The sequence below is a fragment of the Eublepharis macularius genome, chromosome 8 (assembly GCF_028583425.1).
Source record: "Eublepharis macularius isolate TG4126 chromosome 8, MPM_Emac_v1.0, whole genome shotgun sequence".
In the NCBI taxonomy this organism is placed as follows: Eukaryota; Metazoa; Chordata; class Lepidosauria; order Squamata; family Eublepharidae; genus Eublepharis; species Eublepharis macularius.
Window position 1 is genome coordinate 4709192 of NC_072797.1, and position 20042 is coordinate 4729233.

Sequence of the window (20042 nt, forward strand, 5' to 3'; positions counted from 1 at the left end):
GTGTTATCCTGTGATTGATTGATTGATTAGATTTATAGCCCGCCCGCCCTGCAAGCAGGCTCAGGGTAGGTTACAATTAGAGATGGGTACGAATAGGAAAAAAACCTGAACATGATGTTTGTTCATTGCCATCCACAAACAGGGACTCACGAACAACCACGAACATGGTCCTGTTCACGAACATGTTCGTGGTTGGCTGTTCGTGGGGGCCAGCAGGCTCTCCTCCAGCCATCATCCAAGTCAAGATCCCTACTGCACCACTCCCAGAAACCTGACCTGAGCAGGCACCAGGAAAGGTACCAATAATAAATAACAGCTTGGCCTCAGAGCCTGGCAGCAGCCCTGGAACCTTAAGGGGTAGATCCCTTTCCCACCACATACAAAGAAAATTCAAGCTCCAATGCACTCTCCCTATCAAAATGCCAACAGCAACTGTCTCTCCACTGTCTGCAAAGTCAGAGCTGGGAGCCCCCCTCCCCTTGGCTCTTTGCTCCCTTGTTGTAACAAATTTGGAGCTCCACACTTGAAAGGAAGACCTGCCTATCAAGCTAAATTGGGCTAGGATTGGGGTTTCCATGGCAACAGCAGGAGTTCAGACAGAGTTCAGATAATCCCTGCCTAAGTTGCCAAGGGAATTGATTGCAGGTGCCAGACTGTCTGGCTTGACGAACAGCAACGAACAGCAATGAACAAGGCTTGCAATGACCACCTGTTCGTTTAGAACGAGGCCTCACAAACAGCTTGTTCCCGAACAGCAGATTGGCCTGTTCGTGGCTTTTTTTTTTGTTCAATTTGCTGTTCGTGCCCATCTCTAGTTACAATCATAAATACAATCCGCCCTGAGCCTGCAGAAGTGGGGAGGGCAGAATATAAATACAATAAATTAAATTAAATTAAAATAAGTTATAATAGATAAAACCAATAAAATAACATCTCAGTGCAAAACATGAGTATCAGCATTTCTAATGGTGCACCCTTCCCCCTTTCCCTGCCCACCATACACAAGGTAAGAAAAGGGTGAAGGCATGGGTTGGTGAAACTCTAACTCCTCAGGCATGGGGGGTGGGTGGGCAGATGGACCATATGTCCCCACCCCCGGCAGGAGACCGGCAGGGAGGCTAATTAGATGGATCCAGTGCTGGTCTCAACCATATGTCTGGTGGAACATCTCCATCCTACAGGCCCGCCAAAAAGATGCAAGATCTTGGCGGGCCTGAGTGTCTTCCGACAGAGAGTTCCACCAGGTTGGGACCAGGACAAAAAGTGCGCTGGCCCTGGTCAAGGCCAGCCGAGCCTCCCTGGGGCCAGGGACCACCAGTAGGTGTTTACCTGCAGATCTAAGAGGCCTCCAAGGTACATACAGGGAGATGCGGTCCCTCAGGTCTGTCTGTAGCAGTAGAAAAGAGCAAAAGTCTAGTAGCACCTATAAGTCTAACAAATAAGACTGACTACCACAAATTTTGTTACTCTTATAGGTGCTACTGGACTCTTGCTCTTTTCTATTCTTAAGCTATACTGGCTTCCAGTCTTTTTCTGGCCCAATTCATGGTGCTGACGTTGACACTTTGGAACCAAAGTGTCTTTGGTCTGTTGTGTTGATTTTTGGACTGTATCATCATCTGTGTATGGAGAGCATTTTAGCAATTCTTAGTATATGCATATAGACTGCCTTTCAGGCCTTATGTTTTTAACTTGGTTTTAACCTATATTTTGTGCACATTCAGAATAAATATTGTCTTGGAATATAGTTTACATTTCAGGTTGCACAAGTCCGCGTCATCATTTCTGGCCAAAAAACCCCCAGAAGTGACATCACTGTATTACATAACACTCCACAAACCACCTCCCCCAATTACTAGGGTTTTTACCATAAAAGTTAGGGAGATTCCATGGGTGTCTAGAGTGTTCAGGAGACATTGATAAGAGAGGGATGGAGAGAGATCCCCGGGGAAGGAGTTCTGTAATTTTGGTGCCATGACCGAGAAGGCCCTCCCTAAGTTGCCATCCATCCAGCCATTCTTCCCTTCAAGTTTGCTCCGGCTGCTCTTTAGAGAAATGGTGGGGGCTGGAGATTGATGGGTAGGAGGTTGTCCACCAAAGTGGGCAAACTGGTCGCCCAACTTAAGGACTGCTGAGTACCTTATGAACCTATCTGATCACTATGGCCATCTTTGGAGGTTCTGCTTTCTGAGGTTAGATGGGTAGCAACCTGACGGAGAACCTTCTTGGTTGTGGTGCTAAAGATATAGAACTTGCTCCTGATGGATAGTCATCTGTCCCCCTCTATCACTGTTTTCTGCCAGCGCTTGAAGTCTTTTTGCTCTGTCTGGTGCTCTTTCAACGATCCCTCCTTCCTTGCTTACGTTTTAACCTGGGCCGATTCCAGACGACTAACCTGAAGGCGCTGCATGCCGCCATGTTCCGGATCACGACGGGGAAAACGTGAAATATCGCGTTTTCTCACTTGAGTTTGGCGTGACATCGTGCCAAACTCGCATGAGAAAACGCGATATTTCGCGTTTTCCCCGTCGCGATCCGGAACATGGCGGCATGCAGCGCCTTCAGGTTAGTCGTCTGGAATCGGCCCTGCTGTCTTATTTGTTATACATGCATTTTAGCTCTGTTTTGTATGGTGTATTTTTATTATGCTTGTTATCATTGTTAACCGCCTTGATTGGGTAGAAAAGTGGGATGTAAATGCTGTACATGAATAAATAAGAGGAGGACATTTTTAAAAGAGCGTTAATTCGTTTTGCATTTCCGCGTCCGTGATCGACACATTGAGATTACTCAAGTGATGGGTGAAGTTTGTTCCCATGTGGACTGAAGAACCAGCGATGGCAGCCATCCTGAACAACAAACCAAAACGATCAAGAAGGGAAGACGCTTTGCTATTGAATAAGCCAATATTAAAAATGACAGGAGCAAGGAGAGCGGAAATGAAAGTATTCTCCAAAGTTCTCGCAGAGTTCTTTGAGGACTTTTTATGTCAAAGGATCCCTGGATCCTTGTTTCATTTTACAATATCTAATAGCAAAATGAGTGGCTCACGTCTATCGTGAAAACTGTAAAATCTGCCCATGCACAGACATGGTACTGTGTTCTGCATATTTGGGGATCTCAGCAGGTCTGCATAAAAGGGTGCCTTATGGTAAAAATCTATGAAGAGTTACTCCAATCCAAGCCCTTTAATTTCAGTGCACATTGACTGGAGTACCTCTGTCCAGGATTGCTGCTAGAGAAGTAACCAAAAAAATCAAGAGCTCACCCTGAAAAGACTGGGCAAGCTCAATGCCTTCAAAATGTGAATGCAGCCAATAATTAAAGAAAAAAGAACCAAGGGAGGTGAAGATACTTGGCTTTGGAAGCGATTGAGGTCCATGGTAAACTCATGGGAATTTCCAATTTGTTTCGCTTTCCCTGCACCATGACTTCTTGTGGGCCTCACTTTTTTTAAAAAATATATTATTTATTTATTTAAACAGTAAATGCTACATAAGAAATAAAACAAAACCATCTAACTAACAAACCAAACTAGCAATGCACATACAAAGAAAGAGAAAGAAGGAAAGGGAGAAAAATAAGAAGAGAAAGAAGACAGAAAAAGAAAATAATAGAAAAAAAGAAAAGAGGGGGAAAAACTAATTAAACTAGAAGTGTGGTTCCAATTTTCTCCACGACGAATATGTATCATTGTCAAATTTTCACTTGCTCTATATTAAGAATAAAAGCTCTCTTTTTTCTAAACTTTGTATCCCTTAATCCATAAATCCACATACTATTAAATCATTATTATCTATGTCATGTAAAAAGTCTATAAAAGGTTTCAATTCAACCCCAAAAGCAGATATTGTAGCCTTCATTTGTAATAGCAAATTCTACCTGCTTCCAGGGGCCTTTTCATTGTGCCCAAGGACTGTATGAACGAGCCAGGGCTTTTTTTCAGCAGGAACGCGGGGGAACGGAGTTCCGGAACCTCTTGAAAATGGTCACATGGCTGGTGGCCCCACCCTCTGAGCTCCAGACAGAGGGGAGTTGAGATTGAGGGAAATCTAAACTCCCCTCTGTCTGGAGATCAGGGAGTGGTGCCGTCAGCCATGTGGCTGTTTTCTCTGAGGGCAACCCACTGAGTTCCACCACTTCTTTTCCCAGAAAAAAAGCCCTGAACGAGACTGCCCTGTAGATGCAGAGACAGCCTCTACCCGTCCCAAAACCTTGTTTCCCTAAGGGCCAAGCTACACATGACGAATGACACTTGAACGGCAAGTGGATTGAGTGGAGGGCAAGTGAACAGGGAGAAATACACTTGCCGTTCAAGTGTCATTCGTCATGTGTAGCTTGGCCCTAAGTCTCAGCTTCTAGGTTAGGAAGTTTTCCACTGCGTTTTATTTCACATCCTCTTGTGGCTAAAGCTCAAGTCACTCAAATCCTCTTTAAGGCAGCTTTCCCCTCTCATCCATTATGGTGACGAAGATTTCTCTCTGCTGTGTTGCAGAAATGATGTCCGTTCCCGTTGCCGCCTGTCAAAATAGCAGGTGACATATGAACTGCCGCAGCAGGCCTGGTGTCATCTGTGGGTACTTTCAGGTGATGATATAATACAAGCAGATCAATATTTTATGCCTAGTGAATGATGGCTTTCCGATCCAAGCTGAACGGAAGATTCTCCATTTAGGATGGCACTCGTTGCTTTTCGCTTTAGAGCTCTTTCTGAAAGGTGATCTCCCACATTTAGAGTTGCCAACTTCGACGTGAGGCCAGGAGTTCTTCCAGAATTACAACTGATCTCTGTACTACAAAGATCAGTTCCTCTGGCATAAAAAAGGCAGTTTTGGAGAACAGTCTATGGCATCACATCTCTGCCAAGCTCCCTTCCCGCCCCAAACTCCACCTTCCCAGGCTCATCCCCAAATCTCCAGGAATTTCCCAAGCTTGAGTCAGCAAATCTGTGTATGCTGAGCTGGTGCAGTCTTGTGAATTGTTTCAGGTGGGTAGCCATGTTGGTCTGTAGTGGAAGAGCAAGATTCAGGTCCAGTGGCACCTTAAAGGCCAACTAGATTTCCAGGGTATGAGCTTTCAAGAGTCAAAACTCCCTTCATCAGATAACTGATATCTGACGAAGGGAGCTTTGACTCTTCAAAACTCATAGCTGGAAATCTAGTTGGTCTCTAAAGTGCTACTGGACCCGAATCTTGCTCTTACGAATTTATACCACATTGGCACCTGCATATTTGAACTTAGACTGTTTCACCTATGAAATCTGAGATTTTGGCAAGATGGTGATATGGTGTTAGAGAGAGAGAAGTGCCATGGCTGATAGCTATAGCAGAACAACTGATAGACACCTCCACGAGGAATGAACCTGATATAATATTACATTTGTTCGGAAATTAAAATGGCTATGAATGATAAAAGGTTACAAATAAAGTTGAACCAAATATTTTCAACAAGCAGGGAACCCACGAGGACTTATGAGGGGATCTTATTTCTTCTTCCTCCTCCCCTGCCTCCCATCTGTGCCCCTCAACACTCACCTGGCCAGCAGGCAGACATAAGAACATAAAGAGAAGCCATGTTGGATCAGGCCAATGGCCCCTCCAGTCCAACACTCTGTGTCACACAGTGGCCAAAACCCAGGTGTCCTCAGGAAGTCTGCCAGTGGGAAAGGAACACTAGAAGCCCTCCCACTGATTTCCCCCCCAAACACCAAGAATACAGAGCATCACTGCCCTAGACACAGAGTTCCATCTCTACCTTGCGGCTAAGAGCCACTGATGGACCTCTGCTCCATATGTTTATCCAATCCCCTCTTGAATCTGTCTGTGCTTGAAGCTGCCACCACCTCCTGTGGCAGTGAGTTCCATGTGTTAATCACTCTTTGGGTGAAGGGAAGACACCAAGGGGAAATGGGGGAGGCACCCCGGGATGCAGGCCGGGGACGTAGGCACACTTGCATCCATGTCCCCAGCGAGTGATGTCATTTTCGGTACGACCAAGAAGCAACTGGTCACAGCAGCACCAATTCAGTAAAAATTGCCCCCAAACAATGTTTTAGTTCCATTTTTACTGAGTTGGCCCTAGTGTGATGCATTGTTTCTGTGTCACGCTGGAAATGACATAATCAGTCCTGGATGCAGGCATGGGCACAGGTAAGTACTTGTGCCCCTCCTCACGTTTTTATATTGGGTGGCTTGGCAATCCTGTCCACCCCTATTGCCGCTTTCCCTTCCCTGAAAGCCCACATAGCATCCCCCTTTCCTGCTTCCTTCTCTCCTTCCCTCCCACTAGCCAACCTACCTTTATGTATTGTTGAAGGCTTTCACGGCCAGAGAACGATGGTTGTTGTAGATTTTCCGGGCTGTATAGCCGTGGTCTTGGCATTTTAGTTCCTGACGTTAGCATATCAAGCACCAATCCATATGCAAAAGAACCTCCTCAGGATACAGTGAAGCCTCCCTCCATTAGCATCCCACACCCTGGGAAACTCTTACAGGATGACTCAGCCCGAACCCACCTTCCTGAGTAGATATAAATTACCTGCCAACTTCTTTTCCACACTGTGACACTGAGAGATCTCTGTCTTTTGGTGCTACACCACAGTGACACTGAGAGATCTCTGTCTTTTGGTGCTACACCTCTGAAGATGCCAGCCACAGCTGCTGGCGAAACATCAGGAACTACAATGCCAAGACCACGGCCATACAGCCCGGAAAATCCACAACAACCATCTTCCTTTATCTATCTTCCACTTTACCTCCTTCCCTCTCCCAGTAGGCTCTCTCTAGGAAACATTTAGCCCAGCAGCATGGTGCCAGCCCACCCACAGGGCTTTGGCCTAGTTACATAGAGTGGGACCAGCTGGACTGGGCTGAATTACATAGCAGGGAATCTGCAAGGCCTTTCAGGGAGCACCTGGCTTGCTACTGCGCCCCTCTCCTCACGTCATTTCTCTCTTCCTGGCTGCCTCTATATCCTAAGTTTTCCCTGTTTCCTTATCTCCTTCCCACTTGCCAACCAACTTCTCTTTTCTATGCCCTCCATCTTCAGCTAATTTATAATATATTTACATCAATTATATCCCACTTTTTTCCACAGTTGAGACCCAAAGTGGCCAACCTAATTCTCCTCTCCTCCATTTTATCCTGATAACAACCCTGTGAGGTAGGTTAGACCAAGAGTGTGGGACTAGTCCAAAGCCATCCAATGAGCTTCCATGGCAGAGTCCTCACTTAAAGGCCAAAACAGCCCTGGAAAGGGCCCTGCCCCCGCCTTTGTCTTTTACTGTCAGAAACCAAACCTTGAAGGCTGTAAATACTATATGTAAAAATCTCAATGTTGGTGATTAGTATAACTGTACTTTTCTGCTTCTATATGGCTTGTGGGCTGTAATAAAGAGTGACTGAGTGACTGACTGTTGTGGTTGCCTAGCAACAGCCTTTGGAGGGGGGGTTATCTGTTTCTTAAAGCTACAGGTATCCCTCTTATCATTTACCCCCTCCCCTTTTAAAAAAGATTTCAGATTTTTCTCCAAATGTAGGTGTTTTTGTTGGAAGAGAAGGATTCAGCGCTGTCCCTCTCCTCAGGTTTCAGAGGGGGACAAACCAAAGAGTTAGAAAGATAGAGAGGTCAAGGCACTCTGTTTAGTGTTTACTATTGTCTACTGCTCTGTCATTTAATATGCAGATTGCTATTCTCAGGACTTCCTCCCTCTCACTCCTTCTCTTCCTGGCATTGTCCCTGGCAACATCTCTCTCCTTCTCCTCCCTCCATCTTGGAAGCATGAATGCAGGACTTGTCTTAGCATCCATGTCCATCCTTAGACTAGATAGGTAGTTAGGATCTGTCTCCCCTCCTTTCCTATCAGAGTCCGGAGTTTCTATAATAAAGAACTCTTCTTTCCTTTCTAAATATAAACAAGTGTATGCTTTGTTATTTTCTCTCCTGCACACATACCAGCCAGCAGAACCAGCTCACAACCACCTATAATCACGCTTCCTCTGCTAAATGATACTCTGCTAATGGCCTAAACATGGAATCCTTTAATTAGGTTTCTGGGGCCAACATATGATTTATTTATCATTTTTCAGGTTTGTAGAAAGATCTGTCTTGTCCATTCATGGCTCCTGTCTCCAGATTTAAGAATCCCCAGATTTGGCCAAGTTGAGAATTAGATATATTGATTATGATTATCTATTTCTGCCTCAGAATATATCTTTTGGATGGGATTGCATTCTCTGATGACTTGAATGCTCTCTGGAAATAGTTTTCAGGGGAAAAAAGTTATGTAATTTTACCCATATGACTCCTTTTTGAGGTAGGTATGCATATAACCCCATCTACAGAACTTTATGTTGCCTGGCTGGGCATGTGTCTGTTAGAGAGAGACAGGAACAAGCCACAGAAAGGAAGTTCAGGAGGAAAAATGCATATGAAGAAGAGGAAAAGGATAGCAAAGGGATCTTTTTCTGTGTCTTTTTTGTAATTTTCTTTTTCTCATCTATTTATTTTTAAGAAATGGCACAGCTCCTTATTAAACCCCACAATCTATCCGATCCGATCCAAGCCACACAATCGTGCCCAACCCTCGGTAGTTCGTCCCCCTCCAGGCCTTTCTGTCCTATAGCACGTCGAGGGAGATCCACAGAGTCTCGCAGTGAAGTTTTTACAGGGTAGTTCACCATTGCTTTCCCCAACCCAACACACTTAGCCGTACGACAGCCACGACTGGTAAGTCATACGTTGCCACCCCCTTGGCACTTTGAGCCAGTGTGGGATAAGGGGGCCACAATCTATACTGTGCAGAAATGCAGTTTCGCCCTTTTTTCTCCCTGTTGCAGGAAAATATTGCCCAGCGGCACCTGAAAGAGTTAGGTAGGTTGGTACAAACTCACTGATGTTGCTTCCAGAAAATGTGAAGAGTTTGGTTTTCCTATTGTGGCTGCTTGACTTGGCTCTCCATGGCTTCCTGTGGGCCATGGCTTGTGGTGGTCAAACTTTAGGCAGGGCCTGGGTATGCCCTGGAATTAAAGCTGATATCCACACTACAGAGATAAAACCCCCTGTAGAAAATGGCTACTTTGGAGGGTGGGCTCTATGGCATTACACCCCACCAAAGTCCCTCCCCTCCTCAAACCCCGCCCTCCCTAAGCCCCACCCCCAAATCTCAAGGAATTTCTCAGTTGGAGTTGACAACCCTGTATCCCACTGAGGAGTCTCCTTTATGCAGCCACCCTCTGCCACGCCTGGTTAGAAGTGATTTGGCTCTGCATAGGCTGTTGTTCTTTCAGGCTTACCTTTGCTGTTGCCGTCCGGTCCCCGAAGAATTGTGCACTCCTCGATGTTCCCGAAGGCCTCGAATAGCCTGCGCACGTCATCTTCCGACTGTTGTTTGTTGAGCATGCCCACAAAGAGTTTTCTGTCTTCTGGAACAAAATAAAGAGATGCTTACCATATTTCAGAAGGAATGGGAAAGCAGAGCAGCATCTGCCAAGGCAAATTTTGGGAGGGCAACATCTCCAGAGACTGTGAATGACAAAAGAGTGCCCGAATAAATCTGTGATCCGAGAAGCGGCCTTGAAAAAAAAAAAAAAAGCAATTTTATCGTCCTCTTCAGTAGTGCGTACACTTCCACTTGTAAGGAAATCCAGTTCCAGAAGTTCAAAAACTGAAAATTTGTGACACTCAGGCATATCTGCAGCTTTAGAGTGTGTCAGTTTAATGGCCATGGAATCCTAGAAGCTGTACTTTGGTGAAGTGAATACAGGAGATCTCCAGTATCTCTTGTAGGAACTACCTTTTCCGGGGTTCTCCAAAAAGGGAGAATGTTAAACTAGTTAAATCTGTAGTGAGGATGCGCCCATATGTTTATCGCTCACTGCTTGAGATTTATTTTATTTTATTTGCTTCATTTATACCCCACCTTTCTTCCCAATGGGGACCCAAAGCAGTGTACATCCTCCTCCTCACAACTAGAGATGGGCACGAACCGGGGGGGAAAACGGTGTGGTTTGTGGTTCGTTGCATTTCACGAACCACGAACATTCACAAACCTGCCCCAGTTTGCGAACTGGTTCGTTTGGTTTGTGAAAACGTCACATCCAGGTCAGCAAATTGTCACTTCCAGGTCAGCAGAAGGTCTGCAGGAAGTCCATTCCCTGTTGCCTAGAATACTGATTGATCAATGCCAGGCTGTATGCAGTGATGAACCAAAAAACGAACCAAACGAACCAGCCTAAAGTTCGAGGTGGTTTATCAGAAATGGGCTCTGATGAACCGCTGGTTCACAAACCGGTCTGGTTCATCACAAACTTTGGTTCGTATTTCGGTTCATGCCCATCTCTACTCACAACATCCTCCTGCAGTAAGTTAGGCTGAGAATGTGTGACTGGCCCAAGGTTACCCAGTGAGCTTCCATGGCAGAGTGAGGATTCGAACCTGGGTCTCCCAGATTCTAGTCTGACACTCTAATCACTACACCACACTGAATTATTTGTACATTATGCCAGCAACTGGTGGCCATGTCGAAGCCTATGTGGTCCACAACTAACAGTGCAATCTTAAGCAGAGTTGCTCCAATCTAAGCCCCTTGAAATCAGTGTGCTTAGACTCGAGTAACTCTGCTTAGGATTTCACTGTGCCTTTTGAAAGGTGGCACTAACTTTATTTCAACGCCTGCTCACTAAGGAAGGGTGTCAGATTGCATGGCAAAATATATGCCCAGCCCTGAACTACCATCTGAAGAACAAGGTAGCTGCAGAGAACAGGGAAACTTATCATCTTTGTTTCACACCATCTCCAGGTTTTACAATCTCACTACATAGACTTTATTTTTTTTTAAAAAAAAGCCCTTTCCACCATGAGTGCAAAACTCCTTTTCCTACATGATGCATAAATGCTTAATTTAAACTTCATTAAACACTATGTAAATGTTGGCGAGCTGTGATCCCCCCCCTTCTCTGGAGACATTTACAGAACAGATGTAACCAATTTGAATAAATACTTGTCAATAAATAAACAAATTCTCCAGGCTTATTTTATGTTAAATGAAGGAATGTGCATATTAACCCTCTCCAAGATGCTATGAGGCCAAACCCAGATGGGGTGAGGAACCAGATGGTCCATTCTTATTAATCTCTGAGCCCTAGTGTGTAGAACGGGGGTAAAGATCTCTGCGTAGTATGGAAGTGAAAGTATTTTGTGAGTATTTGGTTCAACCAAAATGTTGTTGGTTCAAGTGAGTTTTTTAAAAAAATAACTGAGGAATGAAATTATGGTTGCCAAACATGTTTGACATTCAGTGGAACTTTGACGGAATATTTTGACATCAATATTGATGCCTGTCGAGTCTTTCTTACAAGACATCTTACATGGGGACGCTCAAGTGTAGGGACTCGGAGACACAATGTTAGCCAGAAAGCAGAGTTTAAAAAGAAAGAGCCAAAGGGGAGGTGAAATTGACAAAGCCTTCCGAGAGGTGAAGATGAAATTAACAAACCCTCTGAGGAGTGATCTCTGCCGGCTCTGTCTTTTAAAACTACCCTTCTGTAGATAGGTGAAATTGATCGAGCCTTCAGCTATATCTTTTTAAACTATGCTTCCCAGCTAACATTGCATCTCCCTACACTTGAGCGTCCCCGTGTAAGAGGTCTTGTGTACAGAGACTCGTTGTCCAGGACTTTGGGATTAAGAAGCTTTTTTTCTATCTTGTGCCTCTGATGACTAATCACTCTTTTATTATACAGGTAATTCAGAATGATTGTCTGATTTCTCCTGGGTTGTAGATAAAGAGATAAAAACTACAAGAAAGGAAAGCACTTATTCAAGAGTTTGGAAAAGTCAGATGAAAGAAAGCACTAGGCAGTCGTCTTGGGATTTTTTATCCTCTAATAGCTGGCAAACTTTGCTAGCTCATGGCTTTGCCCGAATCTCTCCCCACAACTGTCGCTTCTTAACTGCCTTTTGGAAGAGAAATTTTGGCTTCTCTGTTTCACAGTCCTTGAAACATTCTTCAAACAGATAGCAACCATAAAGATAAAAAAATAAATTCTTTCTAACTTATACGTCCACTGGTGGATCTGTTTTATGGTTTTGGCTTAAAATGATGAGTTGATGTTGACTTAGTTGTTGAAAATGCAACAGATACAGGCTACAGAGATTCATAGGGTAGCCCGCCCATTGCTGTCAACCAGCAAGAGTGAGGATAGAGATGGGATGGAATGAAACCAAACTGATGGCATGACATCACTTCCAGCAAATACCTGGAAGCAGGGCTTTTTTTCCCTGGGAAAAGAGGTGGTGGAACTCAGGACTGCACAATGAGGTCACTTTGGGTCAGCTGGAACAAGGAGGGAGTTTTTTAAAGTTTAAATCGCCCTTGGCGAAAATGGTCACATGGCTGGTGGCCCCGCCCCCTGATCTCCAGACAGAGGGGAGTTTAGATTGCTCTCCACTTGGCGCGGAGAGCAATCTAAACTCCCCTCTGTCTGGAGATCAGGGGGCGGGGCCACCAGCCATGTGACCATTTTCAAGAGGTGCCAGAACTCTGTTCCACCGTGTTACTGCTGAAAAAAAGCCAAGTGACCTAGGCTTCGGACAATGGACTTTTCAACTGTCACTTGTCCAACATTCCGCCAAGCTGCCTACATTTCCCATCAAAACTTTAGGGAAGCTGGCAAGTGTCCAACCTGTGTCATTCATCACTTGTCGCTTGGCCCTAAGACTGGGGGAAACCCAGGTTCAAATCTGCACTCACCCGCGTCACTCACTTCATCAGCTTTGGAGCAGTATCTGTATACCCTCTTTCTCACAACAAAGCAACTTTAGGACTGGGGAAAGTTCCAGTATGAGATGCTTCCTTTCCTAGTGGGAAGTGTTGCTCCATTAAACTCGGCCCCGAAGGTGAGATCAGGACCCTCAATCTTGAGTCCAGGCAGGCAACTTAACTGTCAACTCTGCGATGATGGGCACTGCCTGGCGTCCCCAGTTCAAGGTCTCTGTTGGGTTCCTTTTGTTGTAATGGGAAACACCTCTTCTTGGAGGTATTTTTGGGGTTGGCCGTCTGGTTGCCATACAAGGTAGTTCCCAAGCAGCCGCCTGGTGTATTGGGTTCATTGTGTCAACCCGTTTTCCGGCAATGCCAGCTGCCTGTCCCATGCACAGACCTGTCAGATTCAATGCACAGCATTTTCAAACCTTGCTGCTGGTGTTTATAGGAAGCCCTGGCACCTGCGCTGGTGCAAACAGGGGTTAAATTATTCCTTGTTCTATTTGTATTTAAATGTTCTGTTTTTATGAGAAGTTGTGAAGCAGAGGTGTCAGACAAGTCGGGGGAACAAGACAGCACATATGAAAGGCAAAAGGCGGCGGGGGGGGGGGCACAGGTGAGAATAGCCAATTAGTGAAGCAGGAGAGCAGGTGAAGGTGGTATCTGGCTACTCCACTGGACCAGTGACAGTAAGGTGGCCAGAATCACAGGGGACCAGATCAAAATCATATAGACAGATGTCTGCATTACCATATAGATGGATATCTGCTTCTCATATAATCCAGGCATGTGTATAAAGCCAAGCGCAAGCTTTATGAGAAAAATGGAACCCTTCCAGAATAATGAAGTAACAATTGGAGAAAGAAGGAAGGAGTCAACATCAGCGTCGGAGTACACAGCCAGGGAGTGGCAATTATTCCAGATTTATTAATGCATGGCGCAAATGATCTTGCACGTATGGCTAAGGTTCTCTTTCTGTATTAATAATCATTGTTAGCAGATAGTCTTCGTTTGCTATTTTATTTCAGACTCTGTGTGAGGGTTGTCGGAGCCTGGAGAGGGGGGCTACCTTCCAGCATGGTCTATTCACAGGATGTGTCACAGGAATGGCATCAGAAATGGGGAAGAAGGGGGGTGCCTTTCCTTCCTCTCTCCCCGTGTGGGGTTGGCTGTTCGGCTTCCTGCACCGTCTCTCTGCCTTGCCACACTCTTCTCTCTCTCTCTCTCTCTCTCTCTCTCTTTCAGCCACCATCCACTTCCACCTACTCGTCACCAGCCATCCTGGCGTCTGCCCTTTAATAGTCCTTCTGTGGGCAGTGCCCGCTCTTCCCCCCCAGGCTTCGCCCTGTCTGGGGTGATCTCGCTCCCTCTCCCCTGATGGCTAGAAACAGAAGGGGGTCCCCTCTGCCAGGGCTACTGCATAATTAAAGCACAATCAATCCAAGCTGATATCCCAAACCAATTAGAAATTTGTAAAGATTTTTATAGATTTTTATGCTATTTAAGCAGCACAATGCCCTGGCCTGAATAGCCCAGGTGAGCCTGATCTCGTCAGATCTCAGAAGCTAAGCAGGGTCAGCCTTGGTTAGTAGTTGGATGGGAGACCTCCAAGGAAGGTGAGGGTTGCAGAGGCAGGCAATGGCAAACCACCTCTGTTAGTCTCTTGCCCTGAAAACCCCACCAGGGGTCACCATAAATCAGCGATGACTTGAGGGCATTCTCCACCCCACCCCCAATCAATGCAATAAAAAAAATGCAAATTGCTCAAAGTGTTCCTGCAAATTCCTATGAACAGCTATTCCAAATCACATCACAAGATTCTCACAATAAACATTTAAGAAAACATCATTTCAATAAATATTTCAATAAATATAACAAGAATAAATTCATAAAGGCCGCAAGAATAGTAATGTCACAGATACCGATCAATGTCCTCCTTTACGCTGCAGATACAGCAAAACAAGTTGTTCTTTGAAAGACTGTGGGCCAAGCTACACATGACAAAAGACACTTGCCTGGCAAGTGGATTGAGTGGAGGGCAAGTGAACAGGGAGAAATACACTTGCCATTCAAGTGTCATTTGTCACTTGTAGCTTGGCCCTGTGATAGCAGAAGGTAAGTATGAACCCAGTTGTCAAAATCCCAACTTCAGGTATGGCAATATAACTTATTCCTTATTTTCTCAGGTAGGATCACAAACGAAATGCTTGGGGCTGAATGCCAAGAGCCCCGCCCAACAAGATGCCAGCAGAAGGGACTCATTTATCAAGGGAAAATATTTGATCCTATATTTAACTCAATCTTGACTGTTTCCAGTATGCAAAAGGGCACATCCCCTACTGACGACCGTATACCGTAGATCAGCAGGGGATATCCAAGCTGACCTTTTTGGGGGGTACCTTTCCCTCTGATGGCCAGATCTGCTGGCCTCTCTTTGAACTAAAGAAAAAATCCCTTCATACCACAGAAATTGTGGTCAGTCAGGTCTTGGTCAAAAGAAAAATATCATTTCATGGCACCAAATACCCTCTCTGCTGAACCCATGTCCTCAGCATTTTGGTGCATTCCCGATGTTGTAACTAACACAATAGCCCAATCAAAGCAGCCCTAGACAAGCAAAAGAATATTTTCTCACCCTTTCTCCTTAATCACCCATTTCTTTTACAGCTGGATTCTCCATAGAGAGATGTAGAACTAGTTCAAATTTACTGGAGGAATTCCCTCAGTCTCAGATTATCCTTAATTTGAGAGACAAGATTTCCCACCCCCAGTAACCATTGCTTAACAGCTCTCTGGCAGCTGGTGGAAAAAACAAAACAAAAACAGCGTCAGCATGATGAAATTATCTTGCTTCTGGGGAAAAAAACCATGAGTGCTCTCACGCTTCTCTAGGAATCATTGGAAACTCTATGGTTACCCCAGAAATGACATAATGCTGTCTGTCACCCAACAACTCTCCCTCTTGTCTCTATCCCCTCTCTTTCCCACCAGGTGCCTTCCACCGGCTGGCTACCTCAGAGTCCACCCTCCAAAGCAGTCATTTTCTCCAGGGGAACTGATCTGTGTTATTTGGAGATCTATTGTAATTCCGGGAGCTTTCCCAGCCCTAGGGAGAGCTAGGGAAAACATTCCCCCCTACTAGAAGTATCTACCACCCAGCCTGTTAAATACTTTTGGAGATGGCTGGGTGGTGATTTTTGGAGAAGTCTGCTGTTGTATGTTTTCGATATTTATGTGGTTTTATTGGTTTTAAAGCTATATGTATTTTAAATTACTATACCGATTGTAATCCACCCTGAGCCTGCAGATGCAGAGAGGGAGGAATATAAATTGAATTAAATAAATAAATAAATAAATAAATAAATAAATAAATAAATAGGTGGAGGTTGGCAGCCCTAACACCTCTCCTTCCATAGTCAAAATGGAGTCCTAAAGTCACTCTGTGAACTTTGCAGCCCCTAAAAGACGTTGTGTTTGAATTGGGCCTTCCTGGGAATTTTGTAGAATAGTACCAAGATACAGTAGTTTGAAAGGTAGCAAGAAGGAAAAATGTCCCTTCTGGGTAAAACTGAATGCGGGGAAGGGAGGATAAAGCATGAGAGCCAAGCTACAAGAGACGAATTATACGAGGAGGAGCACGTGAAGGGAGTCGCAATGTTAGCTGGGAAGCTGAGTTTTAAAAGAGATCGGAAGGCTTTGTCAATAAGGTATTGTTTGTATAGGACCCTTTTTGCCCAGTACAAACTGAATGTGTAAAAAACACCTTAAAAAGGTGATGGTCAAAAGCCAGCAGGTATCACCCTGACCCCCCTTCCCCAATTTTCCCACAGAATGAATGGTTGCGCAGGGTGCTATTTATCTGCGTGTCCTCTTTTCATGTCACTCAAGGGGAAAATAGTTGAACTGGCTTTAAATGCTGAAATCTCCTATTCTAGTTCAATTGGAAAGTGTCAGTGAGGTGAATTTAGTATCTGCAACACCTTGTTGAAATGCACACATGGACATGCACGCACAGTGTGTGTGTGATGGTGTGTGTGTGAGAGAGTGTGCGTGTGAGAGAGATGATGTATTCCTTGATTCCAGCTCAGCCTGAGGAACAGTAGAATTTTCTCACTCGCTCTGAGGAAATCTTCAGAGATTCTCGACACCCTTGGTGGGGTCAGCGGTGCGAAGGCTGACGTGTCAGAGAAATAAGTTTCAGCACCTAAACTCATTTCAACGGGTGACCTGAAGGCGCTTGAGAAAAAAAACCTCCCCCAGCAGCCTAAAAAGGCTGTGACATTAATACGCGGCGCCATTCCAGCTTCGCTCTCTTGGGATGGCTGGAATAGTGCATGCAAGAAAGAGCGATTAAAAGGGAAAAGAAAGGGGGGAAAGTCATATTTTCCTTGTGCTGGAGCTGTGATGCCATTTCAGATCAAATTAAACTTCAGTTTTTAAGGACTTGGGCAGAGGTAATTGAAACACTTCCTGAAAGTTGCCTTATCTCTCTTCAGCTCGGTATATCATCCATGCCTTCCCCGCAAGCCGGAGATGGAGGGCCTGGCCCACCGCCTCCTTAATATTAAAGGCAGTGATTAAATGGGATTCGCCAAAAGACAAAAGGCCGAAAAAACTGCCAATTGTTAATCCCTCTTTTGCCGTGCTTAAAAATTCCATTTCCTTCATTTGGAGAAAGGAGGGCGCGCCCAACTCGCCGTGGCCTCATTGAAATTCTGGCTTCGCAAGGCCTGCTCCCTTCCTGCCTCCTCTTGACGTGTGAATGTATTCCTTTATTACCATTATTACGGCTTTTCTGATTGCATTAAAATTCATCCACACACTTCCATCCACATTTCCACTTTTCTTTTTTGCCAATTCTTTTACTAATTCTTTTTTTCCCTTAAAAAGGGGGGGGAAGAGACCCCCACCCCATTTTTGAATTATATAGAATACGATTAAAAATCTCCTGAAAGAAATGCCCCGGCCCCTTTTCTGTGCTTTTGTAAGCTTGCCTGATTCCTTTCTCATCTATAAACAACCAGGGAGATAAAGAAAGAAAGAAAGAAAGAAAGAAAGAAAGAAAGAAAGAAAGAAAGAAAGAAAGAAAGAAAGAAAGAAAGAAAGAGGAAGGAAGGAAGGAAGGAAGGAAGAGAAAGATGGAAGGCAGGACAGAAGGAAGGAAAGAAGGAAGGAAAGAAGGAAGGAAGAACCATGTTTTAATAGGAAGGAAGGAAGGAAGGAAGGAAGGAAGGAAGGAAGGAAGGAAGGAAGGAAGGAAGGAAGGAAGGACTGAAGTCCTTCATAAAACTTGTAGTATGCTTCTTCCTTTTCCTGGCATGTGTGATTTAAATATTCCTGTAAGAATCCTGAAAAAGTACATATGGCAAGGGAACACAAAAAGACATCGAGGGAGGGCAACAAGAGTTACATGATGTCTGGAGTGTTCGATTACTATCTGGAAGTCTCGAGTTCAAATCCCCACTTAGCATGAAGCTGGCTGGGTGAGCTCAAGTTTGGCACTCTTTTGGTCAGCTTACAGGCTTGCCTTGAGGATAAAGCAGGGAAGGCAGAACCCTAGGCCGTGTCCTGGAGGAATGGTAGGATCAAAATGCATTCGACAATTGCTCCATCCTGCCCAATAGCCTCTCCCTGGCTTTCAGCCTGAATTCTATTCCTCAGCCAGAGGACTTTAAATGAAAATTAATGAGGAGGGAGGAAGACTATGAAAGCAAATGATGTCACTGCCAAGTAGCCGACTCCTTTTGTTCTTACTCCGTGGCAGCGTACCCCATCAGCAATGTGACCCACGTGCCATCAGCAGAACCTGCCGTTTTGCACACCGCTCTTCAAGCCAACGGCCCGATTATCACGAGGTCCATACCAGCGTCTTTTGGTTCAGGTGGAACCCAATTCAGAAACTTTCTGTTGGCCAGCACGACCAGCAAAGCAAGGATTCCCTTTGATCCTCTGCCCGATCTCCTTCAGCCTGAGGCCCTTTCTCTGGTTCCTTCACCTCCAACTCTTGGGCTCGGAAATTTCTATTGATTTTAGGGTGGAGTCATGGGAGGGTGGGGAGGGTGGGGTTTGCGAAGGGGAGGTACTTCAGCAGGGTATGATATCCTGGAGACCACACTCCATAGCAGCCATATTTATTTATTTATTTATTTATTTATTGATTGATTGATTGATTGATTGATTGATTGATTGATTGATTGATTGATTGATTGATTGTCATGTATAGTCCACCTTTCTCACTGAGACTCAAGACGGATTACACAGTGTGAGATTAGTACAATTTCAAGGACATGTCCCTAAACAATGCCATAGGGTAAATAAATACAAGTTTACAAAGACATAGCATTAGCAAGGATCCAATACAGAGTTGAAGAAATGCTGAAAGAGAACATAAGCAATTCTAGGGCTGACATTAGACCACATGAAGCACAGGTAGCTCATAGGAGCACCTATTTAAAGCAGCAGGTAGTACGTAAGGCAACATAGTGGTGAAGTCTATGGTCCTTAACTCATTAGTGAAGCATCTGAGAGCCCCTCCCTACAATACAGAAGCCTTTTTGAATAATTCGGTTTTGCATCATTTGCAGAAAGCTAGGAGAGTGGGGGGTCTCCTGACCTCCTCAGGCAGGCCGTTCCACCGGGGAGGGGCCACCACAGAGCTGCAGCTCGACTGTTATCAGGAGTGACCAGGAGCATGAGCATCACTCCCATCCTGCAGTCACTCTATTGGCTATCTCTTAGTTACCGTGCTCAGTTCAAGGTATTGGTTATCACTTACAAGGCTCTTCATGGCCTTGGTCCAGCATACCTATGGGACCGCCTTCCTCCCTATGCTCCTCCACAGCAAATTTGCTCATCCGAACAGGATCTCCTGCAGGTGCCACCCTGCACATGGACAAAGTCAACAGCAGCCCATATGCGGGCTTTCTCTGTGGTGGCCCCTACCCTGTGGAGTGGCCTGCCTGAGGAGGTCAGGAGAGCCCCCACTCTCCTGGCTTTCTGCAAACGATGCAAATATCAAATTATTCAAAAAGGCTTTTGTATTGTAGGGAGGGGCTCTCAGATGCTTCACTATAGACCTTAGACTTTACCACTATGTTGCCTTATGTACTACCTGTTGTCTTAACTATGTGCTCCTATGAGCTCCTATGAACTACTTGTGCTTCATGTCAGCCCTAGAATTGCTTATGTTCTGTTTCAGCATTTCTCCAACTCTTCATTGGATTCTTGCTAATGCTATGTCTTTGTAAACTTGTACTCATTTACCCTATGGCATTGTTTA

General features: G+C 45.0%; 1 protein-coding gene across 27 annotated transcripts in view; it reads right to left on the bottom strand.

The window, feature by feature from the left end:
* The window catches only part of CELF4 (CUGBP Elav-like family member 4), a 999910-nt gene that overhangs the window by 99474 nt on the left and 880394 nt on the right, over nt 1-20042 (bottom strand). For 16 of the 27 annotated variants that reach the window (XM_054986378.1, XM_054986390.1, XM_054986374.1 and 13 more), the window contains exon 4: nt 9294-9419. In XM_054986378.1, the coding sequence (XP_054842353.1) occupies nt 9294-9419 (126 nt within the window). Of the gene's footprint in view, nt 1-9293; nt 9423-20042 lie in introns of all 27 variants that reach the window. The other 11 variants (XM_054986392.1, XM_054986379.1, XM_054986387.1 and 8 more) reach the window with 1 other exon arrangement.